The 25,476-nt window shown below is 34.8% G+C and overlaps 1 protein-coding gene across 6 annotated transcripts in view; it reads left to right on the top strand.

Annotated features, from left to right (window-relative positions):
- The window catches only part of PHF14 (PHD finger protein 14), a 159,375-nt gene that overhangs the window by 92,255 nt on the left and 41,644 nt on the right, over nucleotides 1-25,476 (top strand). For 5 of the 6 annotated variants that reach the window (XM_018075667.2, XM_018075665.2, XM_018075666.2 and 2 more), the window contains one exon: nucleotides 13,470-13,587. In XM_018075667.2, the coding sequence (XP_017931156.1) occupies nucleotides 13,470-13,587 (118 nt within the window). Of the gene's footprint in view, nucleotides 1-3,194; nucleotides 4,492-13,469; nucleotides 13,588-25,476 lie in introns of those variants that run through there. The other variant, XM_018075668.2, reaches the window with a different exon arrangement.

Below are 25,476 nucleotides of genomic sequence, written 5' to 3'. Positions count from 1 at the left end.
TCAGCACTTCTCTAATTAAATAGCTCAGTTTTCCCCCTCCTTCATTATCATCTTACCTCATTAAAGATTTTCACAAATACATTTTTAGGCTTAACAGACTTTACCTGGTGGGAGAATCCTAATGTTTCAGAATTGGTAAGATATGCTGAAGCAGCTTCCTGCCTTCAGATCTTTGAAGTTAAACTCATTTTACTTTATGGTTGCAAATGTATTTTAATTATGCCCAGTTAGCAGCCAGAAATATTGTTCTCACAATAGGTATTTAACCTAATGAAGGCAAGTATTTAAACTGCTAAAAAAGAGCAAGGATCAAAACTACTGACATAGGCCCTATGATTGGCTACAATTTGCACTTTTCAGTACCTGTTACACAAATGAAGAGGGTCTTCGGCAATTCCAGTAGAAAGTATTCAAATAATTTGTGGGGTTTCTTGTCCTGTAAAGATTTCCTTTGAAAAGGAAATCTGCATATATTCTTAGACACCCGCCCTTTATGTAATATTTAGTAAACTGTGGAAGTGGACAGCCATGTGTGGTCGGGGAGGAAAGCGAGAGAGGTTGCTGTGTTTCTCTCTCTTTGTACCGAAACTTGAAGGAAAGTGCTTTCATAATTATTTTTGTCCTGAACTGAAGGAGAACTGGGAGAAAACAACTCTTCTAAAGGATGAAATATGCAACTGAAAGCATCATTATCTGTGATACTTTTTTCTATCTAATATTCGTTGCACCTACTGAAGAGATAGAAAAACTATTCAGTTTTACCCATTGTCCTTATTTCAAATTTTTGTGTTCATTAATCCTTTTCTTAAGCGAGGCTGAAAATACAGTTCAGGTGTTGCAACTCTTGGTAATTCAGTCAGTAGAAATTTGAATGGATATTCAGAAATGGGAACAGTTCTTTGGACGAAGAAAGGTTTGCAAATGGTATGTAGGGATGGGAGAGGAGCAGAAGCAGAGACTAGAACAGGAGAAATGTCATCAATGTGGGAGGTCTGAGGACAGTAGTCAGTTATCAGATGAGTGTGCAGATTACAAACTTAAAAAAAGCTATTTATCTATTCATATTCCTTTGTCCTTTACCAATTTTCTACTTGTTAAAACTGTGTTTAAACAAAGTCAGTGGTGATTCCTTAATAATACTTCAAACATGAGAGGGGCAAAGATAACCCTAGATTGAGTAAAATAAATAATGTCAAGCTAAATTTTAAAAAGAGTAGGAATGGAAAAATTGCCCAACCACTTAAAAAATAATTTATCTTTAATATATAAGTAAATATTATAATAGCCTTTAAAATTTCTTTATATGTTGTTACCAATAAAAATGCAATACAAAGAAATATTCTTGGAATAAATAGTGCAGGTGTAGGTTGCTTACACTTTCTGCTTGATGCCTGTGTTCTTACAGCCTTACCTAAAGCACTGCAAAGTATTAGGATCTTTGCTTTGCTCGGTAGTTACAAGTTTTCTCTGAGAATCTTGTTTGTACTTTATTACTTTAATTTGTGAGGTTATTGTTAAAATTTAAATTATTATTTTTTTAGTTCAGCTGTGAAGTTGGTTTCCTATATAAAAACATGTTTATATAAATAATTTTTAATCAAAAATTATATAGATTTATGTGTGTGATAATAAGTACATGTACATATACCTACATGTATATGTGTGTGTGCACATATATGCACATACTCATTCATTTTGAGAAACAGAAATAAAAACTTATATTTAAAGTATAAGTCACTGTATTCTTGTCCAAACCTTGGTAGCCCAGATGTGACAGCCTGTTGCATTCTGATGACCTGACTCAAATGGTACAGTTGCAGGTACTCACACTGCTGCTGAGAGGGTAGAGGTGGCTCAGAGACCTTGAGCTTATCTTGAATTGTTTCCGATGCTACCCTTCAGGATTCTGCACTTGAGTGTGCACCCATGTCAACCTCACCAACTCAGAGGTGATCAGAACAAAACTAGTTGTGCTCACTAAGGGAATGGGATTATAATAAAATTACTATAAAAGTATTTCTGTTTTACAACTCAGCTTCAGTTTTCTTTAAAAGTTCAAAATTGGACTGCAGTATAACAGTTCAGGACACCCGATTTAAAATTTTAATCATGTCCCAAGTAAGAGATGAAGTGAGAATTGGGAGTGGATTTACATATAATACTTACTTGCCATCCCTCTAATTCTTAGACTCACAATCCTTACACTCAAATTTAGGTTGCAAAAACTATTGATGGATGTGGCATCACTATGGCTCTTTTTCATTAGACTGTTATATTTTATGAAAGTATGGCAGCAGTTTAGAATTCCTTTTTATTTACGATTCTATTTAAATATATTTTAAAGTAGAAAAAAACCTCACCAAATGTGGTGGTAGAGACTTTATATAGGTCTTTCTTTGAAAATGTGTGTGCACAGCTTAAAGACAACATGGATTTTTTTCCTACTTAAAATTTCACAGTGCTGTAAGTTCCATAAATTTGCTGTATGGCAAGTAGTTTTAAGGAGTTTAAATGTAGAGAAACATCACTTTAAAATTGTATTGATTTAAAAAAAAACATTCTTGAAAAGAATATCTGCTGCGAGTGTCACAAGACAGAAAATATGAGTAGGGGAAAAAAACAGCTGTACAGATTTTGGAATTGTTGGCTCAAAGACATTTTTTCAGAAGTGACTGGAACTTTCTATGTACTGAATTATTACAATGCATTATGAAAGAAACCCTCCTTTACTTAATGCTTCCTAAATCCTAAGACTTTTTTCTTTCAAATGCTATTCTATAAAACAAGCATTTTTTAAGGTTATAACACAGTATCCATGTTGTTTGTGCTTGTAGTCAATCCCATAGCTGCATTTCTGTGGGTTTCAAATGTAAGGAAAATGCTAGCTTCACAATCAAGCCTACTTGTATTAAGTTGTTGCTTTTATGATTTAAAAAAAAAGAAAATTATCTTCTCTTTCTTATGGTGGACTTTGAGCTGTATTGAGAAAAAATTAAAAGGATGCTATACTTAACTCAGTTTAATGTTTTGACACTTAGAGACTCTTGAAAAGTTTGGTATGGCTGTCTAACTGTTTGGATCTGAGCATACACATTGCTTAAATTTAGTGTAATTTTAAAATGTTTCATAAGACAGAGCAGAGCTGCTATGATCTTTCAATGTTAATATTTTTTTCTTATCACTTTACTGTGTAGATACCCTTCATGAGACACAACTCTGCCACAACTCATCCTCGGAGGCAATCGTGGAAACCTTTTATAATATGATTTTTAGATGTGGATAAAGCTCTCAATAGAGTACCTAAACTAAAGGAGAACAGCTACCTTGTCTCAACTATAACCTTATTATGACAAAACGTTCAGTTTGCTTGTCAGGCTCGGATAGAATGTAACTGATTGGTTTGTTATTTGGACTGACAAGGTAGTTAATTTGCCTGCGTGTTTTTGCACTAATCAGGAACATTTTGTATGTGCATCGTTGAAAAATCACGGATAAATGTCTTGTCAGGATTGTCCTATTAAGTAATGTCTTTTTCCCCTGTGCTTCGTTGGCAAATGATGTTATACAATGCTTGGATTCACTGAAGAGTGGCAGAAGCCTGTGGGACTTAAATATTGTGCATTCCTCTATGGTGATACTGAAATAAGCAACGGTTTGCCATTCGCCTGCCGCTCTACTTATATACAGTTTAATAAGAACATTTCTATATAGAACACCGTGTTGTACATAGACATTACTGTAAAAAAGATTGTTTCCTAAAAAAAAAATAAATGTTCAGTGATAATGAGACCTGTAAAACACTTGAGACCTCCTATTCTGAAGGAATAGATTTGCCATGGAAAAATTGATTTTATGCTTATTAGAATGAACTAATTGTTTCTGACTCCAGACACTCAAGTGAATAGAGCTATACCTATATTGCTGTCTAAAAAATTTTTGAGAAAAAGAAAAAATTGAGTATATAGAGACATTTGTTTTATTTGGCTTACTTCTCTGGCAGTGTTCAGGGCAAGCTTATGTCCTCCCAATACAAATACAAAATTGTTTCGTAAGCTGGGGAAGGAATGAAGAACTGATCACACAGCATGACAGCTGAGATCTTCGTCTCCGTCCGTATATATCCTGGTAGATGCACACATAGCATTTTGATCTACAAATGGTACAGATCCAGTTCTTAAATCTACAATATCAGTGTGTTGATATCTTCATTGTTTTCATCTTGAACTTGCTCAGAAAAATTCTGCTCAAATGCAATCACACTTGTAACTTTATGATCTATAATCTTTGAATTTCTTGAGATATGGTGGTTTTTGTCATCTATGAAGGCACGTTTTCATTTGAGAATATTTTTTAAACTTAAAAAAGAAATTAAATGCTGTAATAAGTATTAGGAGAAATATACAAATTTATGTATACTTATCTACGAGTCATACCTTACCAGGGCATTTCATGTTTGAATATTATATTAAATAAAATTAACCTGATGTCTAACACGTCGTTTTATTTTAAAAAGGGGGTGGGAGAATCTCAGTAAGATTTTTGGACTATCAGAAATGCTTACAATCTAGATTGGCAAGGCATACAAAGACACTTTAGAAATAAAGAAGTTTACAGTAGGAAACAGACATTAATGCAGGAATTTGATCTTTAAGGATTTATGAATCCTTTTTTAGGAAGAAAAACCTGAAGTTTATTGACCACTTGTGCAGGATTCTGAAAGTAAAAAGTTATGTCCAAATGCTATGTAAGCAAGGGAGAAAAAAAAGAGTGTTTGATCATACATCATGCTGAGTTCAAGAAAAAAAAGAAAAAGAGTAACGTTTACTGTGATTTGTGATTGTTTATTAAACTAACACAACCTAGGTATTATGAGTAGGAAAGAATGATATATGTAGCATATCTTGGCTTTAGTAAGACTTTTAAAATACTTTTGTGTGTGACATTCTATTAAATAAGTTAGTGAGACATTCTGTTAATTTGCGACAAAATATGTAATTGATTAGGAAAGTAAACTAGCTACCATGGACTCACTGTCAAATGATATTTAATTCACTGAGTTCCATTCAAGCTCTCCTAGATTTAGTATTATTATATTTTTGTTAATTTTTGCTTTAGTGTATTAGGTACTGGAATAAAGTGTTGGGTTACATTTGCAGGTGATGACTGTGATGTGAGGAGCTCCAGTGTGAGAATTAAAAAGGAAATTTTAAGAAAGCGTTCAGAAAAAGCATGCAGTACACTAAAGAAAAGGGCTGTTGAGTGCATGATTATTATAAAACGAGTAACTAGTTAGAAGATATGTCTTCAAAAAAAGGAAAGCATGGGGGACTCTTGATCACTAACAGCATGGATCAAACTGATCATACCTGAGATGTACAAAGAAAAGCGCTATATTTAACTCATTAAAGTATTTCTCCTGAATATTCAGAAGACCAGTATCTCACCCTTGGAAGAACCTCAGACAGCATATTCTGTCCACTTTGGCAAATAGAGAAGATCCAAAGCATACTGAATTGGATGATAAGAAGACCAGAGGAGACATAAATGAATAAAAAAACTTAATCAGTTTAATTTAGAGAAGGCTGGGGAATCTGTCTTCAAAAAGCCTAAATTAATACAAAGATGAAGAAGACAGAAGTTGTTGCAAGGGAAAAAAGAAGTTCTTCAAATATGGTCAGTCCATAAATAAGTTAAATTGTAGCAAGATGATTTAGACAATAGAAAGTTCTTTTCTAACAATAATTGCCCTAGACATGTTTGTTAGGGAAGTTGAGTAATCTCTGCTATTGGAAGATTTTAAGGACAGACTAATGTGTGTCAAATACTTTTTTGAGTATTGTTGATACTGTCCTGGGCTTGCTTCATATCCTAAGGTGAATTCCTGCTGTAGTTTTTATGTTTGTTCCCCAGCACAGCTTCTGTTCAGGATTTTGTTCCTTTCTTGGTGTTTTCTTTTGACATTAGTTTAGTTCCCCCTGCCCTACCTCCCTCCTCTCTCTCTCATATGAATCATTATGTTCCTCATATCCGTCTCTCTTTTTCTAGAAAGCCAGATGTTAACACTTGATGTTTCACTCTTTGAAAGACGTTTGATGGCAGTATTCAAACTATAATGGACTTCTCTAGTAGTTCACAAACAATACATCATTCAATAGAGTTAATAGCTTGAACACCTGAGAGTGGCACTATAGATGCAATCATGTATTATGACTAGAATGTACTTCAGAAAAATGAATGCAGCATTTCCTAATAACTTTCTTAAATTTTACACTCTTCTATTTGTCAAGGGACCTTTTTGGTGTCTATAACTGATGTAGCATTATCTTAAAGTGTGTCTTGGATACATTGTCTTCACAGAAATGCTTAGTTTAAACACTAAAATACTGTAAATTAAAGTTCTGTACAGTAGCTGTATATGAACAAAAACAAACACATCTGCAATAGTATTTATATAATTACATTCCCCTTGTATATGTGGGCCATTAATGAATTTTGCAAAATAATTTATTAAAGCCATGTGCTGTATAGTTTCGAAGTAGTATGAGAGAGAAAAGTGAACACTTCTTGCTGAAAGGAAGCTGTTCACGTACAGGTATAGTAAATAAAGTTTCTTTGTAGTGTTCTTAGAATTACTGTGTACATGTAAATTGAAGTTTCACAAAGCAAATTATTTGTGGACCATTCAGAAAAAAAACATTACATAGAAATGCCACATAATGATAGCCCTTTCAGATTCTTCCTTACTCATAACTAATCAGTGTTAAGGTTTTGGATATGAGGGGTATTTGTTTGTTTTAGTGTTAAAATAATGAGATAAATCAGTTAGAAGAGGTGGCAGTTTTGAGTTTAGCATGATAAATTTAGCTACACAAATGTTTGCCAGATTAATGATTATTTTCTTTTACTAGTTTGTGGTATAATTGATTGACACTCTTTTTATTAATGCCCTTGAGATTGGATAGAAATTTAAGTAACTTGGAGATAATACAGTTTCCCATATCCAAAACTGTATAAGTACCTTATCATGAAACTATTGTTAGCTGAAGGTCAGTAAGCTCATCGTACTCTGTCATGCTGTGTGTCCATCTTGTGCATACAGTCTCTTCATCAGTAATAGGTAGATATAAAACCTAGAAATAATAATCATCCCTCAGGTGGTATATTCTCTTGCCTTTTGGCAGTAGCCATGCCCCTCTCTATTCCAGGTATAACAGAAGGGAATAATAGTCTATTCTCTCCTCTACCATTGTAAACTACAGAAGTCAGAGACTTTGTTTTGTGCTTGCATTGTACCTGGCATGATACAAATTAGAATGTGACTTAATTACTTGATATTATTATTACTATGGTATAATGCTTATACCATAAGCATTATCCTTCCCAGAAAGAGTATTTCATTTACCTAAATCAAAATCATGAAAATATTAGAATCCATAAAGATACAGGTTGGAAGAAGCCTCTGGAGGATATGTTCCAGCCACCCACTCAATGCAGGACTGACTGCAAAGTTAGATCTATCTTTGAAATTAGATGAAGTTCCTTAGAGTTTTATGTTGTTGAATTTTTAACATCTCTGAAGACAGCCTTTTAGGATAACCAGTACTTGTGTATGAAGAGGCTCTAGAGTTGGCTATATCCTGGTTTATAATCAACATTTTGTGCATGTGCAGTCATGTAAGAATTTTAGTGCTGAAATGCGTCGCGCTCCTGGTAATAAAGTCACCTAAAGTTTGTCTGGCTTATGTGAGAAAACTTCTAAATATCCTGGTTTCTTAAAACTGTTCTGTAGAACAGAAACTACAAGATGATGATCCATTTTTAGTTGTTATGTCACTTATAGGCGAGGGAAAAAGTATAGCAATCGGGAAGAGGAAAACCAGCTTTTCCAATTTTAATAGGGTTTTATTATTTTGACAATTTTTTGTCTGAAAACAAGAGTCGATAAGAATCTAGATCTTGTATTTTAGAATCTAAATACATTACTGCATCAGTTCTGGTTTGTGCTTGGCCTGCGACTTACCACAGGAAAATGAAAGCGATTTGTGTTGGAATTCACAGGGCTGAACTGAAGAATTTTGGTGTAGCGTGGTAGGGTAAAATACAAAGTTGTATCTTCACTTATTTTCACTTTGTTTCAAGAGGTGTCAGAAACGAAAGCTAAGAAGAAAGTTATCCACATATTCCATAAGGAAAAACTGCTATAGTTCCAGGCTCCTCCCTCAGTAAGTAGAATAAATGTACTTTTTGGAGAGCACTAAACAATGCACTAAATAGACGATTATACAGTTATTTCACAATTAGATTTTTAATTTCACTGTTTAAATATGGACTCGAGAAAGTGCTTTCTCTGACATGACATGTAAGAGTCATCCTGTCACCCAGAATTGATCACTCCTGTGGTCTGGTTGCAGTTAAGGTATCACAGGAGCACTTCTCACCCACTCCAGGCCAAAGTCAGTCATTTTAGTTCTACAGTTTGGATTCACTTGAGCTACATCCATTTATTCTGGGATTTGGGGAATGCTTACATGCTCATTTCCATTGGATATATGATACAGCCAGTAATAAGAAACGAAGTGGTGACAGTGACTTAAACTGTCATAGCTGGTTTTAAATTGTTAATCTGAACCCAAGAATATGCTGCAATTTAAAATTAACCTGCAAGCACATCTCTGGCTGTTTGCGATTTCAGTGTCCCAGCCCTTGGGCACTGGGGGATTAAAGGGGAGAGAGATCAGTGCCTGAGAACAAATGTCTGTTCTTCAGATGTGTGTTCCTCAGGTTTTAAGAGCCTTTAGTCAGAAATGGGGTCCAAAACAAGCCAACAAGGAAAGATGCTTATCAGTAGTTGAATCTACACAGGTGCTGGAATAGCCACAGTATTGCAACCCCCCAGCAAATGGGTGAGTGGACACACACCCATCCCACTGCAGTTCCTTTAGAGTTTAAAAATTCTGGATTAGCTTACTTCTAGTTTTGTTCTAATTAAGTCATAGTTTGCCAGAGTAAGTCTTATATGACAAGTTCTCTAATTTTAATCATGATGTTGGTTTGTCAATATGTATCAAAGTTTTATATCTTCTTTTTATTTCCATTAAAGAAAATCTTTCTAAGCTGTTGTGATGAATAGGGCGTAGTATATATATTTTGCAATTTTCTATTTTGTTCAACATGGTACCTTTTGGCATGACACTGCAGGCGGTGTGCAGTGATGTGTACATAAGTGAGAGATTTTCTGTAGTCTCTGAAGCATATTTGGAAAGTTGTATTTAAAGATTAGCTTATTAATGTTGTGTTTCAGGGGCATGTAGGTAATTACTTTTACAGCTATAGATGGGTGATGCTGTCTCGTGAATGTAAAATAGGTTTCTCACTCTGGCTGAATCAGCTCTTTGTGGTTTTTGATGATATTAACCAGTGGCTTACAAATGTCCCAGTGACAGGCAGGTTTTGCATTCAGGGCTCCTCTGTAAAAGCACAGGTCTTTTTCCCCAGTGCTCACAGGAAGACTTCTGCAGGCCAACTGATAAGACTCCCTCCTGTGCAGGTAGATGCAATGTAATGAAATTGGATGTGTGTGCTGGGTTTTGTAAATAAAATGAGATTGACCCCAGCCATTATCTCATTTATCTCATTTACATTGTAAAATCAGTATCTACACTATTGATTAGAGCATAATTAGTTAATTATGAACAGGAAAATGCAGAGTTATGTAGGGCTTGAGCACAGCCAGCTGTACTGCTAAAAAAACTAATAAAAACAATCCAAGGGCAAGAGCAGATGGAGATCACTTTATTAAACAACAAAGCAGACGTATTTCAGGTATGGAAATGCCTAATCCAGCTTTCTTGCTGTGAATATGTAGCTGACCTGCATTCTAAACTTCTATAAGTGAAAAATATTCTATTATTTTTTAACTTATTAACCTTGCTACTTCAGAATTCACCCATTTTCTTGGTATATAGTGGGCATATATTTATCCTCATTATTTGCTGGAATGAGGAACACAGTGATTTCTAATTTTGATGCATAAAGTAATTTCAGGCTTGTTATAACATTGATAGTAAGCAATTACTTGTCAGAGGTAATTTAGGAGATTAGGTTAGCTTGTCTTTGTGTGGAGCTATGTTTTTATTTGCACAAAGTTTACAGTACAGCAGCTAGCCGCGCCACTGAAGATGGCCGTGCACTTAACTGCATTTATAAATCATGGGCTTAACCACAAAGACAATTGCCAACAAACAGTAGCAAGATAAAATATTTCCTAGTTTAAGGACTGTTTTGAAGGTGTGACCTTGAATGCACAAGGGTAAAAATTTCAACAGCCTTTAATATGGAAGAAGTGGCTTCTTTCCCTTTTCCCCTCACACCTAGCCTAACAGTTTTACTTGTCCTATTAAGCCATCTTCAGGATGGATGTGGATGATACTTGTAAATGACAGTGCCGTGTGATTCCTTTGCTTTGTAAATGTCCGGATTGTGATTGATCTGTGAGTGTGTTTTACCGAGAGGCTGTGAGACTGTCAGTGTGACACCTTTTGTGACCCAACATTTCATTCTCTGTAATTAAGTAGAAAGTACACTGTATTTTGTGTTCCTTTCTTATTTTCTGAACCTGACAGTGGATTTTCTATCATTTTTATGTTGCTAGACAAAAGAACACAACTGATAGTATACACTTGAGGAATTAATCTCGTTTTACTAGTGCCATTTTAACCTAGGTGTAGGATTTTCTTTGGAATTAGGAGTTAAGAATGCCAATTTTGTTTTCTGCACTGTGATGTGTGTAAGCTTCACATATAGTCCCCAGTCAGTCACAGCAGACAAGAGAATTGCCAGACAGCTGGGGCATCGTCTTTAACCAAGGTGCAGTGTGTATTCATCCATTTTCCCGGCATCATGCTCTGGGAACTTCAAAGCCAGTGAATTTATGTTCCACAATACAGAATTCATATTTCAATAAAAAGCAGTAGGAAGGAAGCATTTAAAAATATTTGGTAAAGTTTTATTTTTATGACCATGCAGCTTTTTATGTTTTGATATGTGAAAAAATACTTTTGTTATTTGTATTTTCTCAGCTGTGCAGATGCAGATGCAGATTGAAGCTATTAGTATCTGAAAACTTACATGTAGATATTTTCTAAGAAAATGCTATTTTTCTTCTGCAAAACTAAACACTCTGAAGTGCTAAAAATTAATGACAATAAATATTAAAACCATTCAGCTTTAGAATGGTACCTTGAGATCTGTATTTAATTTCACAATTTTCTCGTTATTTCAACCCAGCCTTGTGAACTCCCCCTGCGTACTGCAACATGGCTAAAGGTGCAGTCAGGAAGTACCTCATTCTAGACAGAAAATGGAAGAGATGTAAGAAGAGATGCCAAAGTGTAATTATAAAGGGGAAACATTTTATTTTGGACATATAAAACAGTTACCTCAAAAAAACAATCTAAATTGACACTGTTTAAATCAGATGTAGATTTTAGGATTAAGCTCTGAAAATACTCTAAATCAGTCAGAAATAGTGTGATGCTTTATTTTGTATTATTTAGAGGGTCCCAAACAGTTTACAAGAAGGGTGTTCTGATAGGCAGTGCTCAAGTGCAAGCCCTTACATGCATAAGATTTCAGATACAGAAATAGGTTAGTAAAAATATATTCCTTTACAGATGAGAACATTGAGACTCAAAGGAGGCTAAATCTTTTGCTGAAGGTCACATACACTGTTGGGATTTAGGACTGTAACCCATCCCATCTACCACTCTCAACCTTTTTATTATTTTAATATACCTTTCACAAGAAATAAAACTGCACGTATTCCTAATTTTAAGTAATATATTTCTTCATTAGAACTCTTGTCTTGAAGGACCAAGAATGGTTTCCCGTTATAAGTGTTTTCTTTTTCCTGGAGTTAGATTGAGTCATTGCTAAACAATCCTAAGTATGTATATTGTAATATGGTATATTCCATTTTTTAAAAAATACTGAAACCATGTCAGTCCAGAGTCGCATCCTGTGGATAATCAGATTATTGCTTTTAGTTTCTATTTAGCGGAAAACGGTACATATCATACCCTTATCAGTGCTCGTGTCTTACATGTAACTGCTGCAGACAGAAGGCTTCCCTTGTAAGCACAGCCTTGGCAGCAAGGACAAAAGTATTTACTTTGGTTAAACAATCATAATCAGAAAACAGATATTTCTTTTTATTTGGAGACTAATCCTTGGAGAAGTCACATGAACGTTTTCTTCTGTTAATACAGCGATATGTTCTGTTAGTTGAGTCCTCTTTCTGCGATGCATTGTGTATTCTCCTGATAAATTATATCCCTCTGTCTTTCATCTGATGATACCTGTGCCACGCTGTTATTCCAAATTTTGGATGTTTTTGTGTTTGCATGTACTGTACAGGAGGAAATGAGTGCCTAGGGAAGCAGAGAAAGAGAATGTAGGGGATTTCTTAGAAAATTTGGTTTTTAAACATTTACTCTCTTTCCTATTTTTGGATCATTGGCTTTAATATAGAGTTTAAGAGCATTTAATGAAGAAAGTATTGCAAAGTAAATTTGAAAAAAGCTTTCTTTTTCATACAAAGGAATACAGAGGCATATGCAAATAAAGTGAAGTTCAGTAGGGCATATGGAAATCTCTGCTTTGAAAATTCTCTTTTGAGCATATTATTGTACTGATTTAAAAATCCTTTCATGAAGCACTTGTTCTAGGGTAGCATTTCTTCTATGCTGGTACATTAGGTTTACATTAACAACAGGTATGCTGTATGTTTTGAGCTCTTTATGTGGACCACACATAGTACAAAACACTAATGAAAGGTGTATTAAAGAAGGACATAAAATGGTTGTGTGTACGTAGGGCAGTTTTATAAGCGAAAGATAACAGTGAAATACTTTTAAATTAATGCCCCTTTCCAGAAAATTCAGGGTGAATGAGAAAATATTTTGTGCATTTATTTATCAACCATATTGTCCTGGTGTAAAAAAATACAATTCATATCTGTAAATTATACATGAGTTGTTGAACGTGTGAGTGAATTTTTCACAAAGTTTTCCTTGAAAAGATGTATGCAAAATAATATCTTAGAACAACGAGAAATCAATATGGTCACTGTCTAAAATAGTCAAAATATCTGAAAATAAATGGCAATGAATGACATTGAAGTATCTAAAAAGTTGGGCAATTTTTTTTTCTTTAATTTGCAAGTCTTTGAAATATTGTCATGTATATAAGATGATGACAGGTGATATGTGAGTGTCTGCATCAGAATATTCCAAATTAAGCAGAACCTACTTGAAGTGATTGTGTTTAAAATTACCCCTTATAGAAAATTGATTTTCTTTATTATGATAATGGGTCAGGAAATCTTGTGCTGAGAATTGCAGGGAAGCTCAATCTAAAATAGTACAGAAGTACCATTTAATATAAATATACATTTTGCTTTTGTGTTGCAGGTGTGATGAATGCAGGCTTTGCTATCATTTTGGCTGTTTAGACCCTCCCTTGAAAAAGTCTCCTAAACAGACTGGCTATGGATGGATTTGTCAGGAATGTGACTCTACATCCTCCAAAGTAAGTTAATTCATCCTGAAAATAGTTGAAGTATTCTGGTTTTAGGAGTGTTACTTAGTGTCTAAAGTTTTTGATTAAATGCTATGTGTTGGTCTGCTCTGGAAAACAGGAGGTCATAAAATAAAGATTTCAGATTCTCTGTAAAACAGGTAAAAAACCAGAGTGTATGCAAAATGGAAATAATCAATAAAGAGAATTTTACTATCCCAGTTAAATGCTTGTTTTTCCCTTTGTGTTCTCTCTGAGAAAGGTGTGAGTATGGCTACTGTATCAGCATTGGTAATATTGACAAGTGAAAGTATTTCAGGAGTAGTACAGAATACAAACCTGTAAGGACAGAGGTAGAAAGTGCATGTGTTTTCTAAACAAAGAAAGATGACTTGAGTTACTAAACTTGTTTTATTCACTGAAAATTTATATGAAGGTTATTAATACTTTATATTGATTGGTACACCTTAATCAAATATAACACTGTAAAACTAGACCTACATTTTTGACTTGGATTAATTCTCTTTAATACTATTGAAAGTAATAGTATACTTCTGTAGTACTGACTTTTCAAAAAATAAAGATTTTGATTCTTTGTTTGTCTGCACAGAGTCCTCTTTAGTGCTGGCATTCTTTTCTATCATCACTGTAATCTCTGAAGATACACTTTCCAATTGATTTTCAAAATTGGATTTATAAATGCATCTGATACCTCAGTGTGAAAATAAAAGAGCACTCTAAAAGTCTTAAAGATTTTACAGGCTATTCTGTCATTTTCTTTGTATTTTGCAGAATCTTTTAACTAGTAAGGAGGTGAGTCAGTATTTGGATACACAGGGATGCAGCTGTGCAGAGATGTTGTCATAAGTTACCTGTTAGCATACTTGGATACTTAAACTCTTTCATGATATTACTTTTATGACCGACGGATGCAAAATGCTCAGAGAGGGGTATCATTTTTTGGCTCACTTGTGTCCCTTTCCAATTGGAAAAATATGTTATTCAGTTTCCCCTTGGGGGATTAATCAAATTCTTCTTCTGTAAGGAGGTAGGAAGACAGACATGGGAAATTAGCTGTCCAGTACAGTTTGGACATCCAGCAATCTTTCTTGAATACCACTTACATGCAAGAAATATTCCAAGAGTGAATTAAAATTGTTTTTGAATTTCTATCACCTGCTTAAACTAAAACGGGATCTTGATAACATGAGTTAAAATCTCTCATCTCCTGTATTCTTGACTTCCAAGTAAATAGAAAAATCCCAGGGTTTATAATTTCCAGTTGCATTTTCCTGGAAATTAGCACACCGTGCACCAGATAAATTTTTTTTAAATACTTTATCAAGTAAATTAAGTACGATGGACTTCACTTATTGGAGGGTGTGTATTAGTTTTAAGATGTGTTGAAAAATACAATGTTTTCAAGAGTAAATAAATTTTATCAATAGAATGATTATCTATTTTGTGTTATCGTAGTGATTATTATGAATTTTTAAAATGCTTGTTACTGTATCTGATTTTCTTTTTCATTCTTAAAAATTTTAAATGCATAAATTTAAATAAAGTCTCTTGCACTTTCAAGCACAGGCAATTTGCATTACATTTGAGTGAATATGTAATAAATATGAAAGATACCGAAAAATTGTCTTATGGGGACTCCTTGTGGTTTTGTTTAGTCATTTTCCTATAACTTTTCCACAACTGTGCAGAGAAATTTCTGTGATAAAGTTATATTGGCCTCTATGTTCCTTAAAGTCTTTTTTTAGTAGCTTTTTTCTGTTCTATACTGTACTGCATAGCAAATTCAAAAAAATTAGTTAAACTTCTGTCAGCCTTAATGAGAATGTATTTTTAAAAGGATTAGGATTTTGCTTATGTACTTCATAATTTTCAAATTCACAATTCTATATGGCTTTAGGTTTGTGTATCATATATCTGTGATTTTTCACAGCCAGGAGAAGACGATATGATAAGGCTTTTTTCTACCCCACTCTAGAGAGTGTAGCCTCTCAAACATGTGCATAGAGATCAGAAGAGGACTATTGTTGAGAAAGTTGGGTCATTTGCTGCACTCTACCTGACCTGTGGATGAATTGCAAGGCTGAGCTACAAGCCGTTTCAGTCTCTCAGTCACTCACTGCATCCAATTTTTGATGTGTCACAGGGAAGTTTCCTGTATTGATTATAGCTGCAAAATGGAATTGAATTTCCTCCTTTGGCTAAGGAGACTATTGTTTAGTTCTCATTCTTTCAACTTTGTTCATCTTTTTTGATCCAGTACAAATCGCTGTTATACATTTTAAAATTCCCCAATGATATCTTCATTAGCAGTATTGGGCCTCGAAAATAATTGGTAGGTAAATTACATTATTTCAGTTACAAGAGAGATTGTAGTGCGTAGCATATAACAACTACTTAGAAGTTTTTACTTCTAATTACAAATTTCAATTTTAGATGTTTAGGAAAAGTTGCATTCTGCTGACAACGAATAATGCTATTTTATTTTCAGATTTTGCTAAGCACTTGCAGGTGTCAGCAGTACAAGTGATGTAATTTAGCAGTAATAAACATATGCTTTAATTTGATATCTAGCACAAGTGCTGGACATGCTACTTCCATTTTTCTTATAGTAGTCATAGGACTCTCCAGCAATTGTGTCAGTTTTTCCACTAGTGTAACATATTCCCGTATTACCCTGCCTGTCAGATAATAGACAGACAGTGACTTTGCTGTAGGGCATGAGGGCAACAGCTTCTCTGCTGGTAATACTTGCTGTCAGCCTTCTGTGGAATGGGTAATGCTCACTACTAAGGTCTGACAAACTCTCTCATCTCAAAAACATTGTAGATTTTGTTACATCACTTGAAAGCTGAAATAAACCTATAAGGTCTCCATTTCTATAACATTATCCATCTACCCTGCAAAAGGATTACAGTGTGCTTTCAGGGTTGCCAAACAGCACTATAAATCTTAATGTTCCTGCTAGATTGTATTAGTGGTATTCAGACTTAATATAGAGCCTTGTTTTAGTTAAATTTAAGAAAGATAAAATAAATAGAACGTAAACCAAATTACTCAATATTATGACGTGGTAGTATTTAGTAGTAGTAGTAGTATTTAGTAGGAATAAATGTGGCCTGACTATTTGTTCATTATGTACAATAAGATCTCACTATGAGCTCTCTCTATATTATTAGATGTGGACTCCTTTCTATTGCCTTCCAGTGAAAAGTAGTGTTTGAAATCTCTCCTCCAATTTTAAAATTTGAAAAGACCAAGGCAGTAAGGAGTTTAAACATATTATCATGCTGGTTACACTGACCATGGTAGCTGGGTTGCTCATCTTTACATACAATCTATTTTGCAAAATGCTGCAGAGTGTACATGTTGGGTCATTATTTGAGTGCTGCAAGATCAACTGCCTTATCTCTAGACTTCTGTTTAGTTTGCTTTTATTTCATCTTTTTACTGTATTGCATTTTTTCAGTGGAAATAAATTGTCAGTATATATGCATAGAATTCTCATCTAAACCCCTCAGGAAATATTTTCTGGAACTACAAATACATGACACACCAAGCCTGGCAAATAATATATTTTTGTACACATTTTGTGTTGGAAAGCAATTGTGGATGATTTTTCTTATTTTCCAAGCATTTCTTTGGGTATATGTTGCTTTCACATAATGAATATGCAAATGTAATTGGACACTGTAATATTAAATTATTGAATATAATGTTTGAAATAATGTTTTAAGTTTAAAAGAGTTTTTGATATGCAAAATGTATTTCAAACCTTTAAATTTGGTCAGATAAAAAGAAAAAAGTGTACAATTCAATTTAATTCCTGTATTCCATGGAATTGTATTCTAGTCAAAAATAAAGTTGGTGGTTAAGAAGGCCTGTGAGTAGTGCAGAAGTGTCTTATCTATTCCTGAGTTGTGCAGGTGACAGTCTTGTTATGGTTTATGGATTTTCATCTTTTTCATTATGACTTTTTTTCCAAACTAAAGAAGCATTTCCTCACACACGTAGTTTTGTACAAGTGTGTTAAAAATTAAACAATGAAAACAAAAATTCCTGATATCCTGATATCTCTCAAAAGTTAGGAAATACCAAAATTAAGGTGGCATGAAGCACTCTAAGTCCTTTTGTGGCTATGTGGGACTTTGCAGCCTTTAATCACTTCATGTTATGATTTTTTTGTCTTCTTCTATAGGACCCCTGCCTTCTGTGATTTAGCTGTTGGGGGTCACTAAAAAGGATTAATTTGGGTTGAGATATTTAGGTTTTGCAGGGCACGAGAACTAAAGCGATGATTTCAGAAATGGGAAAAAGAATGTTTGACCTTATATTTGAAGTAGTTGAGTTGATACCAGTAAATTGAATTTTATTTTTGTCTCACCCCAGAGCTCCTGTGAGTGCTAGACAAAATTAACATTTCCAAATGTTTAGTAATTTTTTTCTCCTTGTTTGCTGTTTCCCAGCTTGGATCCGTAGGCCCAGCCTGTAAAAATGCTGAATTCTCTGAGCTGGTGGGTGATAGTGTAAGCAGTGTTTTGAAAGTACTGAGTGTGCATAACAATGTGGTGTAGACTATTGCAAATTGAGTAATTTAATAGAAATTTTATTTCTTACTCTCCATGTGTCTTGGCTTCCCTATTACAAAATGTCAGCACTGCTCCCTTATTTTAGACATTTTCTGTAGATTTGGATGAGCTGTTTTCTGGAGCTGCCTTTTCCTGTCCACTGGCAATAGGAGGAAGCCAAGACAGGTAGTTTAGATTAGTGAGGGTTACAGTTTAGGTGGAATTCTCCTTGCCTGAGTACACATAGAAGATGATTGAATCAGCGTTGCGTAGACAGACTTTATCTGGGCTTTTACTAAACAGTCTGAACGAAACATTTTCAATTTAACCAATATCTTTAACTTTTTATATATACAAGAAAACACTATTTGGATGTAACATATGAGGTTGGCACACAGTAGTAATATAATGCTTAATAATGCCTTAAATATGTTTTATATGTGCTATATTTTGTCATACAATGCAATTTTACAGTTATATTTAAAATACATTTTAAAATACATATACCAAAAAAATCCTTAAAAGTCTTTTGAATTAGTTCAGATTTGCTTCAGTTGCATATTCTGACAAAGGGTAACCCTCATTTAGTCACCTTACATCAGAGAGATTGTTGCACCTTCTTTTGAGGACAGAACATAGAAGCAAACGTACTGCCATCACAGCCCACAGCATTGCAGCTGAAGAATGATAAAAGAATACTGCTAATAAATCTGCTTGCTGGTTCAAGCAGAACATAATATAATGGGAAAAAAAGTTCAGTTTCTATGCAACATTTTTCAGCCCTAATTTAGGATTATTTCAAGGTAGTTTACAGAAAAACAAATTACATAGTGCAATTCACGGGCTGCAGTTGTCTCCCACCAGTGCAAATATTATGATCTATGTTATGGTCATCAAGAATGATTGAGTTAAACATTTTTGTGTGTATTTATATGTTTAAAAGTTTGTTGAGGACAGTTTAATTAGGACTTCGGTTTCTTGTGTGATATAGAAAGAAAGATGTTTTTTAAAATACAGCTGGCAAATATGTGGTTTTCCTAGGTTTCTGACGAGCAGTAAGACATTGGCAATGTAATGATTTCCTTAAAAATGAGCAAATTGACCAAGTCTATAAAACCCTGTAAAGATTTAACAGAAGTCCTTACACCACTTATGCCCTGTTTTTATAACTTCAGTAATGCCAAACTTTGGTAGAGAAATTAATTTCACTATCAAGAGTGTCGAAAAAGGGTGAAATTGCAGTGTATGGCAATTCTTATTAGTTGGCTGAAGTATTGCCAAATGTGTTGTAATATTTGCTTCCCAGGTATCATATTTTTTTTAAAAAAATGAGTTGGCACAGCCTCTGTTATTTTCTGGCAAACAGGTATAACACATCTATGTAATGAATAATTTATATCATAAAATGTTCCAAAAATAATCAGCCTTGAAATTAACCGAAGATGGGACTTGATTAATGAATAGTGGATAAGTTATTTGCTCTGAAATCCCCAAGTTAATCCAAACATTCACATACACTTAGTTGGCAGGAGATTCCCATAGTGTAGATGGGAGGCTTAGGTTTTAATGAAAAAAAAAAAAAAAGGTTAAACGCTGTAAAATATTTCTGGAGCAGATACTTGTTTTAAATATTTTAATTCTTCTCTACATCAAAATCAATTTTACCAGTTCAAATATTCCCTGGTACTGACTGCCAGATCCTCATCATGGGCTTCTAGAGCTTGTACTTTTTAGGTGCATCTTAACTGTATAAAATTTTGTAGTAGAAAATGAGCAATACAATATAACATTGTCTTTCCCATAACGTTGTCGGAACAGATCTCTCTTTGGCAGGTGACTGTGCAGCTAATACCAGAAAGAAGTTTAAAGAAAGTGGAATATAGAGATTTTTTGTAAAATGTATTATTGTTTCGAATGCAAAACCGGATTTCTGATTCTGAAAGATAACAGTGGGATAGATCAAAAAGTATTATAAAAAATAAACTATTAATTAGGAGTGCAAAGTGAAATACATAACTTTTTCTTGCATTACACTTTGACAAAAGCCAGCAGTTAAAATAAACCTGCTAAGGATCTCTTTTGCAAGTGGCATATTTTTAGAAAATTTGGACTTAAACTATGCACTGCAGTTTTAAATGAGATTTTTTTGTCAAAAGAAGAGAAAAGACCTCTTTTAATGGTACTTGTTCCAAAAATTATTTGGTTTCCAAGTTCATTTTCTTCACCATATTTTTTGCTATGCAGGAGAAGGAAGAAATCCCTTTGCTGCTTAGCTTTATTCACTCTTTTTCATAAACAACTCAACAATATAGAGTTTTTTTCCAAAGCTGAAACTTTGCACACATTCTTTGTCTTGGTGTGAGAGCAGTAGTTCTTCCCAAAACTGCTCCAGCATGTGCCAGTTTCCACAAGGTGCAGTCCTTCAGGAACAGGCTGCTCCAGCTGAGTCATAAGTCCTGCCAACACACCTGCTCCAGTGTGGGCTCCTCTCTCCATGGGTTCACAGGTCTTGCCAGGAGCCTACTCCAGCACAGGCTTCCCGCAGGGTCACAGCCTCCTTTGGGCATCCACCTGCTCCAACATGTGGTCCTCCACGGGGTACAGGTGGATCTCTGGTCCCCCATGGACCTCTGTGGGCTGGAGAGACACAGCTGCCTCACCATAGTCTGCATCACGGGCTGCAGGGGAATGTCTGCTTCAGCGCCTGGAACACCTCCTCCTCCTTCTTCACTGACCTTGGTGTCTGCAGAGTTGCTTCTCTTACTCGTCTCTCTCCAGGTGCTGTTGAGCAGGTTTTCCCCCCTTCTTAAATACGTTATCCCCACTGCCACTGTTGCTGATGGGCTCAGCCTTGGTCAGTAGTGGGTCCAGCTGGCATTGGCTCTGTCAGACATAGGAGAAGCTTCTGGCAGCTTCTCACAGAAGCAAACCCTGCAGCCCCCCACCCTGCTGCCCAAACCTTGCCATGCAAACACAACACAAAAGTGAAGCAAATTATTTTTTCACAAGGCGTTGTGAGTGTCACACGAATCAAATCATTACTGAAGTAGTCCTCCTTTTCATGAGTTGTCTTGATAATTTTGCTTTTTTGTGACTAAAAATATGTTACTGAAGTTAAAAAAAGGATGACTGAATTTAGAAATGAGCTTGGTCATTAATTACCACTTTGGTTAAAATGCACACCCATGTTCAATTGCCAGTGGAACGTTTAAGAGGTCCCTGATTAATAAAGTGCTGGAAACAAATCATGAACAGCATAGTGCTTGTACATTTTTAATGCATGTAATCTGAATGTATACAGTCTAATATTTAAATGACTAAATATCTAGTTTAGTTATAATAAATATTACTCGAAGGTAATGGTTAAGGAAGCAAAATTTCTTCATGGGCAGCTGTTAGAAATGCCGCTGCTACTCTGTACCTTCTTTAAGTTATGCTTCTAACAAAATCTGCTTACAATTATGGTTTATCTGGGCAATAGCTCTGCTACTGAATTGTGACTTACTCTTCCTAAGCCATGACAGAATGAATTTACAGCCTACATTGCCTGCTACTGTAATACTGAGTGGCAAGAAATCTCTGCTGGGACCTAGCTGCAATGGGGAAAATTCAGAAATCAGCTAGTGTCAAGATTGAAGTAAAGCCACTGAATGTGGTTTTATGCTAGCACAGCATGAGAGAACAAAAAACAAGAGCACTTTTTCAGCCCTGAGCAGCACCCCACAACAGAAAGATTTTATATCTTCCTCTTTGGTATGCAGCTATGCATACTCTCAAAGAATGTGAGAAGGCTGAAAGAGGAGTAGTGTCTGGGAAGGACAGAGGAAAGAAGATTGCTTGCTTCTTACAGAACTGGAGACTTTCTTGCTTTTAAAAATCAATTTGTAGATATTTACAATATCGGGCAGCATTGTGACTGAATTTTGCTCGTTGAAGATGCTGTATGGAAATGTGAAAGACACAGAGATAGTAGTTTTACTGCAAGTTTTCTCCATTTTACATTCCTTTTCAAGTGAAGTCAACAAAAAGAAAATACACGTGTGTGAAAGTAACTACACTGTAGCTGCCAAAGCATAATATCTTACACCACTGATGAACATTCAGATGTACTTAATCAATCCAGTTGTCTTCCTACTTCTAGAGTTCCTAAAATAATGAACCTTTTGGGTATCGATACTTAGGGGTGTCATGTTGACAGTGGAGCCATAAACAAATCTAGCAATAAGTTGCAATTGACCATCACTACTTTCAATCAACAATCCTATTGGAAATTTTGATTTTTATTTACTTAATTAGTAGAAGATACTTTGATTTTTGAAGTGTCTGAAAAAAAGTGTGAATGAAAAGCTTGTAATTGGCTTTTGAATTTTTAAACCTTTTAAGTCTTGATTAAATTCTTGGGTTAGATGATATAAGATTCCAAGAGGGCAGTATTAACAAAAAAGCTCTGACATTTCTGTTGTACACAATCTTTTTTTTGTTTGAATATTTATGAAAAATTAAACAGTCAACGGAAAATAGTGAGGTATGTTCTTTGCAGTGACATAAACAGTAACTCCTGATGTGCAAAGATATGTCTGGAGGCTGGTGCCATCCTGTTCCACTCTAATTTTGCGAAGCACTGTTCTGTTGTTACCATATTTCTGAGATAAATTTCTTTACCTAGAAATATATTTCTTGCCTTTTGTTTTACATAGAACTAGAAGGTATATAATTAAAGAAGAATTATATATTTTAAATCCTCAGTAGTCCAGGTTTATTACGTTGCAAATTATCGTGGGACATCACCTGTTATCGTATTCTCTATGACAGAACAAGAATTAGATCTTTAATTGTTAATCTCAGGATAAAATCTGAACACATTATTGTAGTTGCCCAATTAAGTGCTCATGTTTACTTTCAAGGTTGATTTTATTTTCAAATCTTCCAAAGAAATGCAGCCATATATGTCATTTTGCATAATGTGTCACTCATCAGTATAAATTGCTAATGCTGCTTGGGCAAAATCTAATCATATTGAACCAGGAGAGAAAGAAGATGGGGTAAGAAACCAGAAACAGTGCCATTTTATGAAGTGCTAAGCAAGTAATGAATTCTAGTAAAGTCAAGATTTGCTTTTCGTCATTGTATTCGATAGTGGAAGTGAGATTCAGTTGCCATCGTCAAACAGAAATTCTTAGTGCCAGCCACATTTAATCACATTTTGCAGAAAACAGCTGGGCATTGCTGATTTGTGCTGTGTCAGCCACTTTCTCCTCAAAGGAGTGTCTCATCGCTTGGATTTTAGCATTCTGTGGCAGAAAAGTTCCGTCCTCTTAAAATTGGCTCAACAGATAGCTTGTGTGAGAATATAGCTGCAAGAGCATTACAATCAGCTCTACCAGGAAAATGCACAAATATTATATAAAATTTTAAGGTGGCTTTTGAAAAGATTTTCACAAAACCTTTAAAATGTATAATGCGTTGTTAAATTCTGGTAGCAGTTAAGTTTATCTGAGATTTTTTAGTAAACGTGTTTTGATAACGGTTGAAAATTATTATCTGGTTCAGTGGTTTGAAACACCTTTGTGCATGTTTGAAAAGTCTTAAGTGTATTTCAGCTGCGACAAACAGTACCAAAAGATTTGGTGTGTGGAAAACGTTGGAATCTGTAGATATCAAGATTTCTTTTAGCTGCTAATCTCGTGAAGACTGAAGGGCAGATGGTATCCTTTCAGATATGGGGCAAATAGCCAAAGAAAAAAACTATCAAAAAGGAAATAGCAAGATAACTCAATATTTATGGAAGGTACATACAAGTGTACTTCAAATGAGTTAAACACATCACATTTATTTTTGGAAGTAGAAGGGTGTCAGCAGATTGAGACAGTCATTGACATAATGAATATTAAGTCTGTAACTGGTCCTCTGCAATAAATAAGGACATATATCAGGTACTAATATTTACAAGTATATTGTGTATTACATGAAGATGCAGTTTGCCCTACCATTTTGTTCTACCACATATCTCCACTGCTTCTTTAGGTTAAATGTACTGCACAAGGCAGAGGAATTTCGGAGCAAAATGATGCTCTAAATACTTTGTTTTGTAACTAGCTGGTGGTAAGGAACTTCTTGAAGATGTCTGTTTTCACATAAGGATAGCTTCAAGAATCTTACATTTAAAGGTAATTATGAGAAAATACAAAAATATTGAGATATGGGAGCTGTGATTTATTAATCTGTTATTTATTATCTCACTGAATGAACTGTTGACCTATTGTTTATGTGCTTTCTGGATACAGCATAGACAGAGACTGAAAAGCTCCTTTATATAAAAATAGTTAAATAGAAGACAATAGATATGCTGGTTAATACACCATGAATCATTTTACCCACTGATTCATTCTTCCATGCAAAGTGACTGCTTCAGATAAAGAATAGTAAGATGACTTAAGCAATCCCTTGGGAAATATGATTTTGAACCCCTGTAAGAAGAGGAAGAGAGAAGTGAACCAGGATCTTCCCTATGATGATGGAATGTGTTCACCATTTAATTCAGGGCAACAGTCAAACCATCATCTGAAAATAAGGCATTCAGTGTGTCTATCTCTTTTTTCTTTTTATAATTTGGGAAGAAATAAAAAGGAAAAAAGGTAGGGACAGTTATTAAACCCCAGAGAGCCTTCAGTGTAGTGAATCTCAGAAGGAGGAAGGGAACTGTTGATGATCCAGGGTAGTACTGCTGAATTCTGAATCAAGCTGGCGTTTAAAATACCCTGTTATTTTGAAAATTCCTATTGTTAGTTTAAATGGTTCTACATTCTTGTATGCTGATCTTAACAGATTTTATTCTGAGATATCTTAGTATATATTTAACTTAGCATTTTGGTTAAGGTCAGAAATTCATTTTTGAAAGGAGTTACCCAGTTGCCACCAATTGCTAAACTTTGGTTCACATTATGGAGTGGTTCCAAGATTGTGCCAAGCGAGTGCCTGTCAAGGGGCACTGAAGCCGAGGATGTATTCTGACTGCTAATGGGCATACCGTCTTCATGACACTATCTTTGCAATGTGTATTGTACACCTGGCTGATCCTCAACACCAGCTTCTTTGGTCTAAAGAGCTGTTCCTATCACCCCACAGTTTACTGGTACGAAGTGACTCTTACGTATGCTGTATCAAAGGTATGTTTGTGTTTCGGTTTCATTGACTATAAAAGTTGTTTCATTCCTATTTTGATAATTTGTGAAATTCAAATATTAGTACTCTCAAGATTAAAAACCTAAAAATGAATACACAAGTATATACTGCTGGGTATGAAGTTTTATAATTT

This window comes from Manacus vitellinus, unplaced genomic scaffold (assembly GCF_001715985.3).
Source record: "Manacus vitellinus isolate BGI_N305 unplaced genomic scaffold, ASM171598v3 scaffold_3_pilon, whole genome shotgun sequence".
In the NCBI taxonomy this organism is placed as follows: Eukaryota; Metazoa; Chordata; class Aves; order Passeriformes; family Pipridae; genus Manacus; species Manacus vitellinus.
Note: the sequence above shows the minus strand (reverse complement) of the source record. Positions and strands in the feature narration are given on the sequence as shown.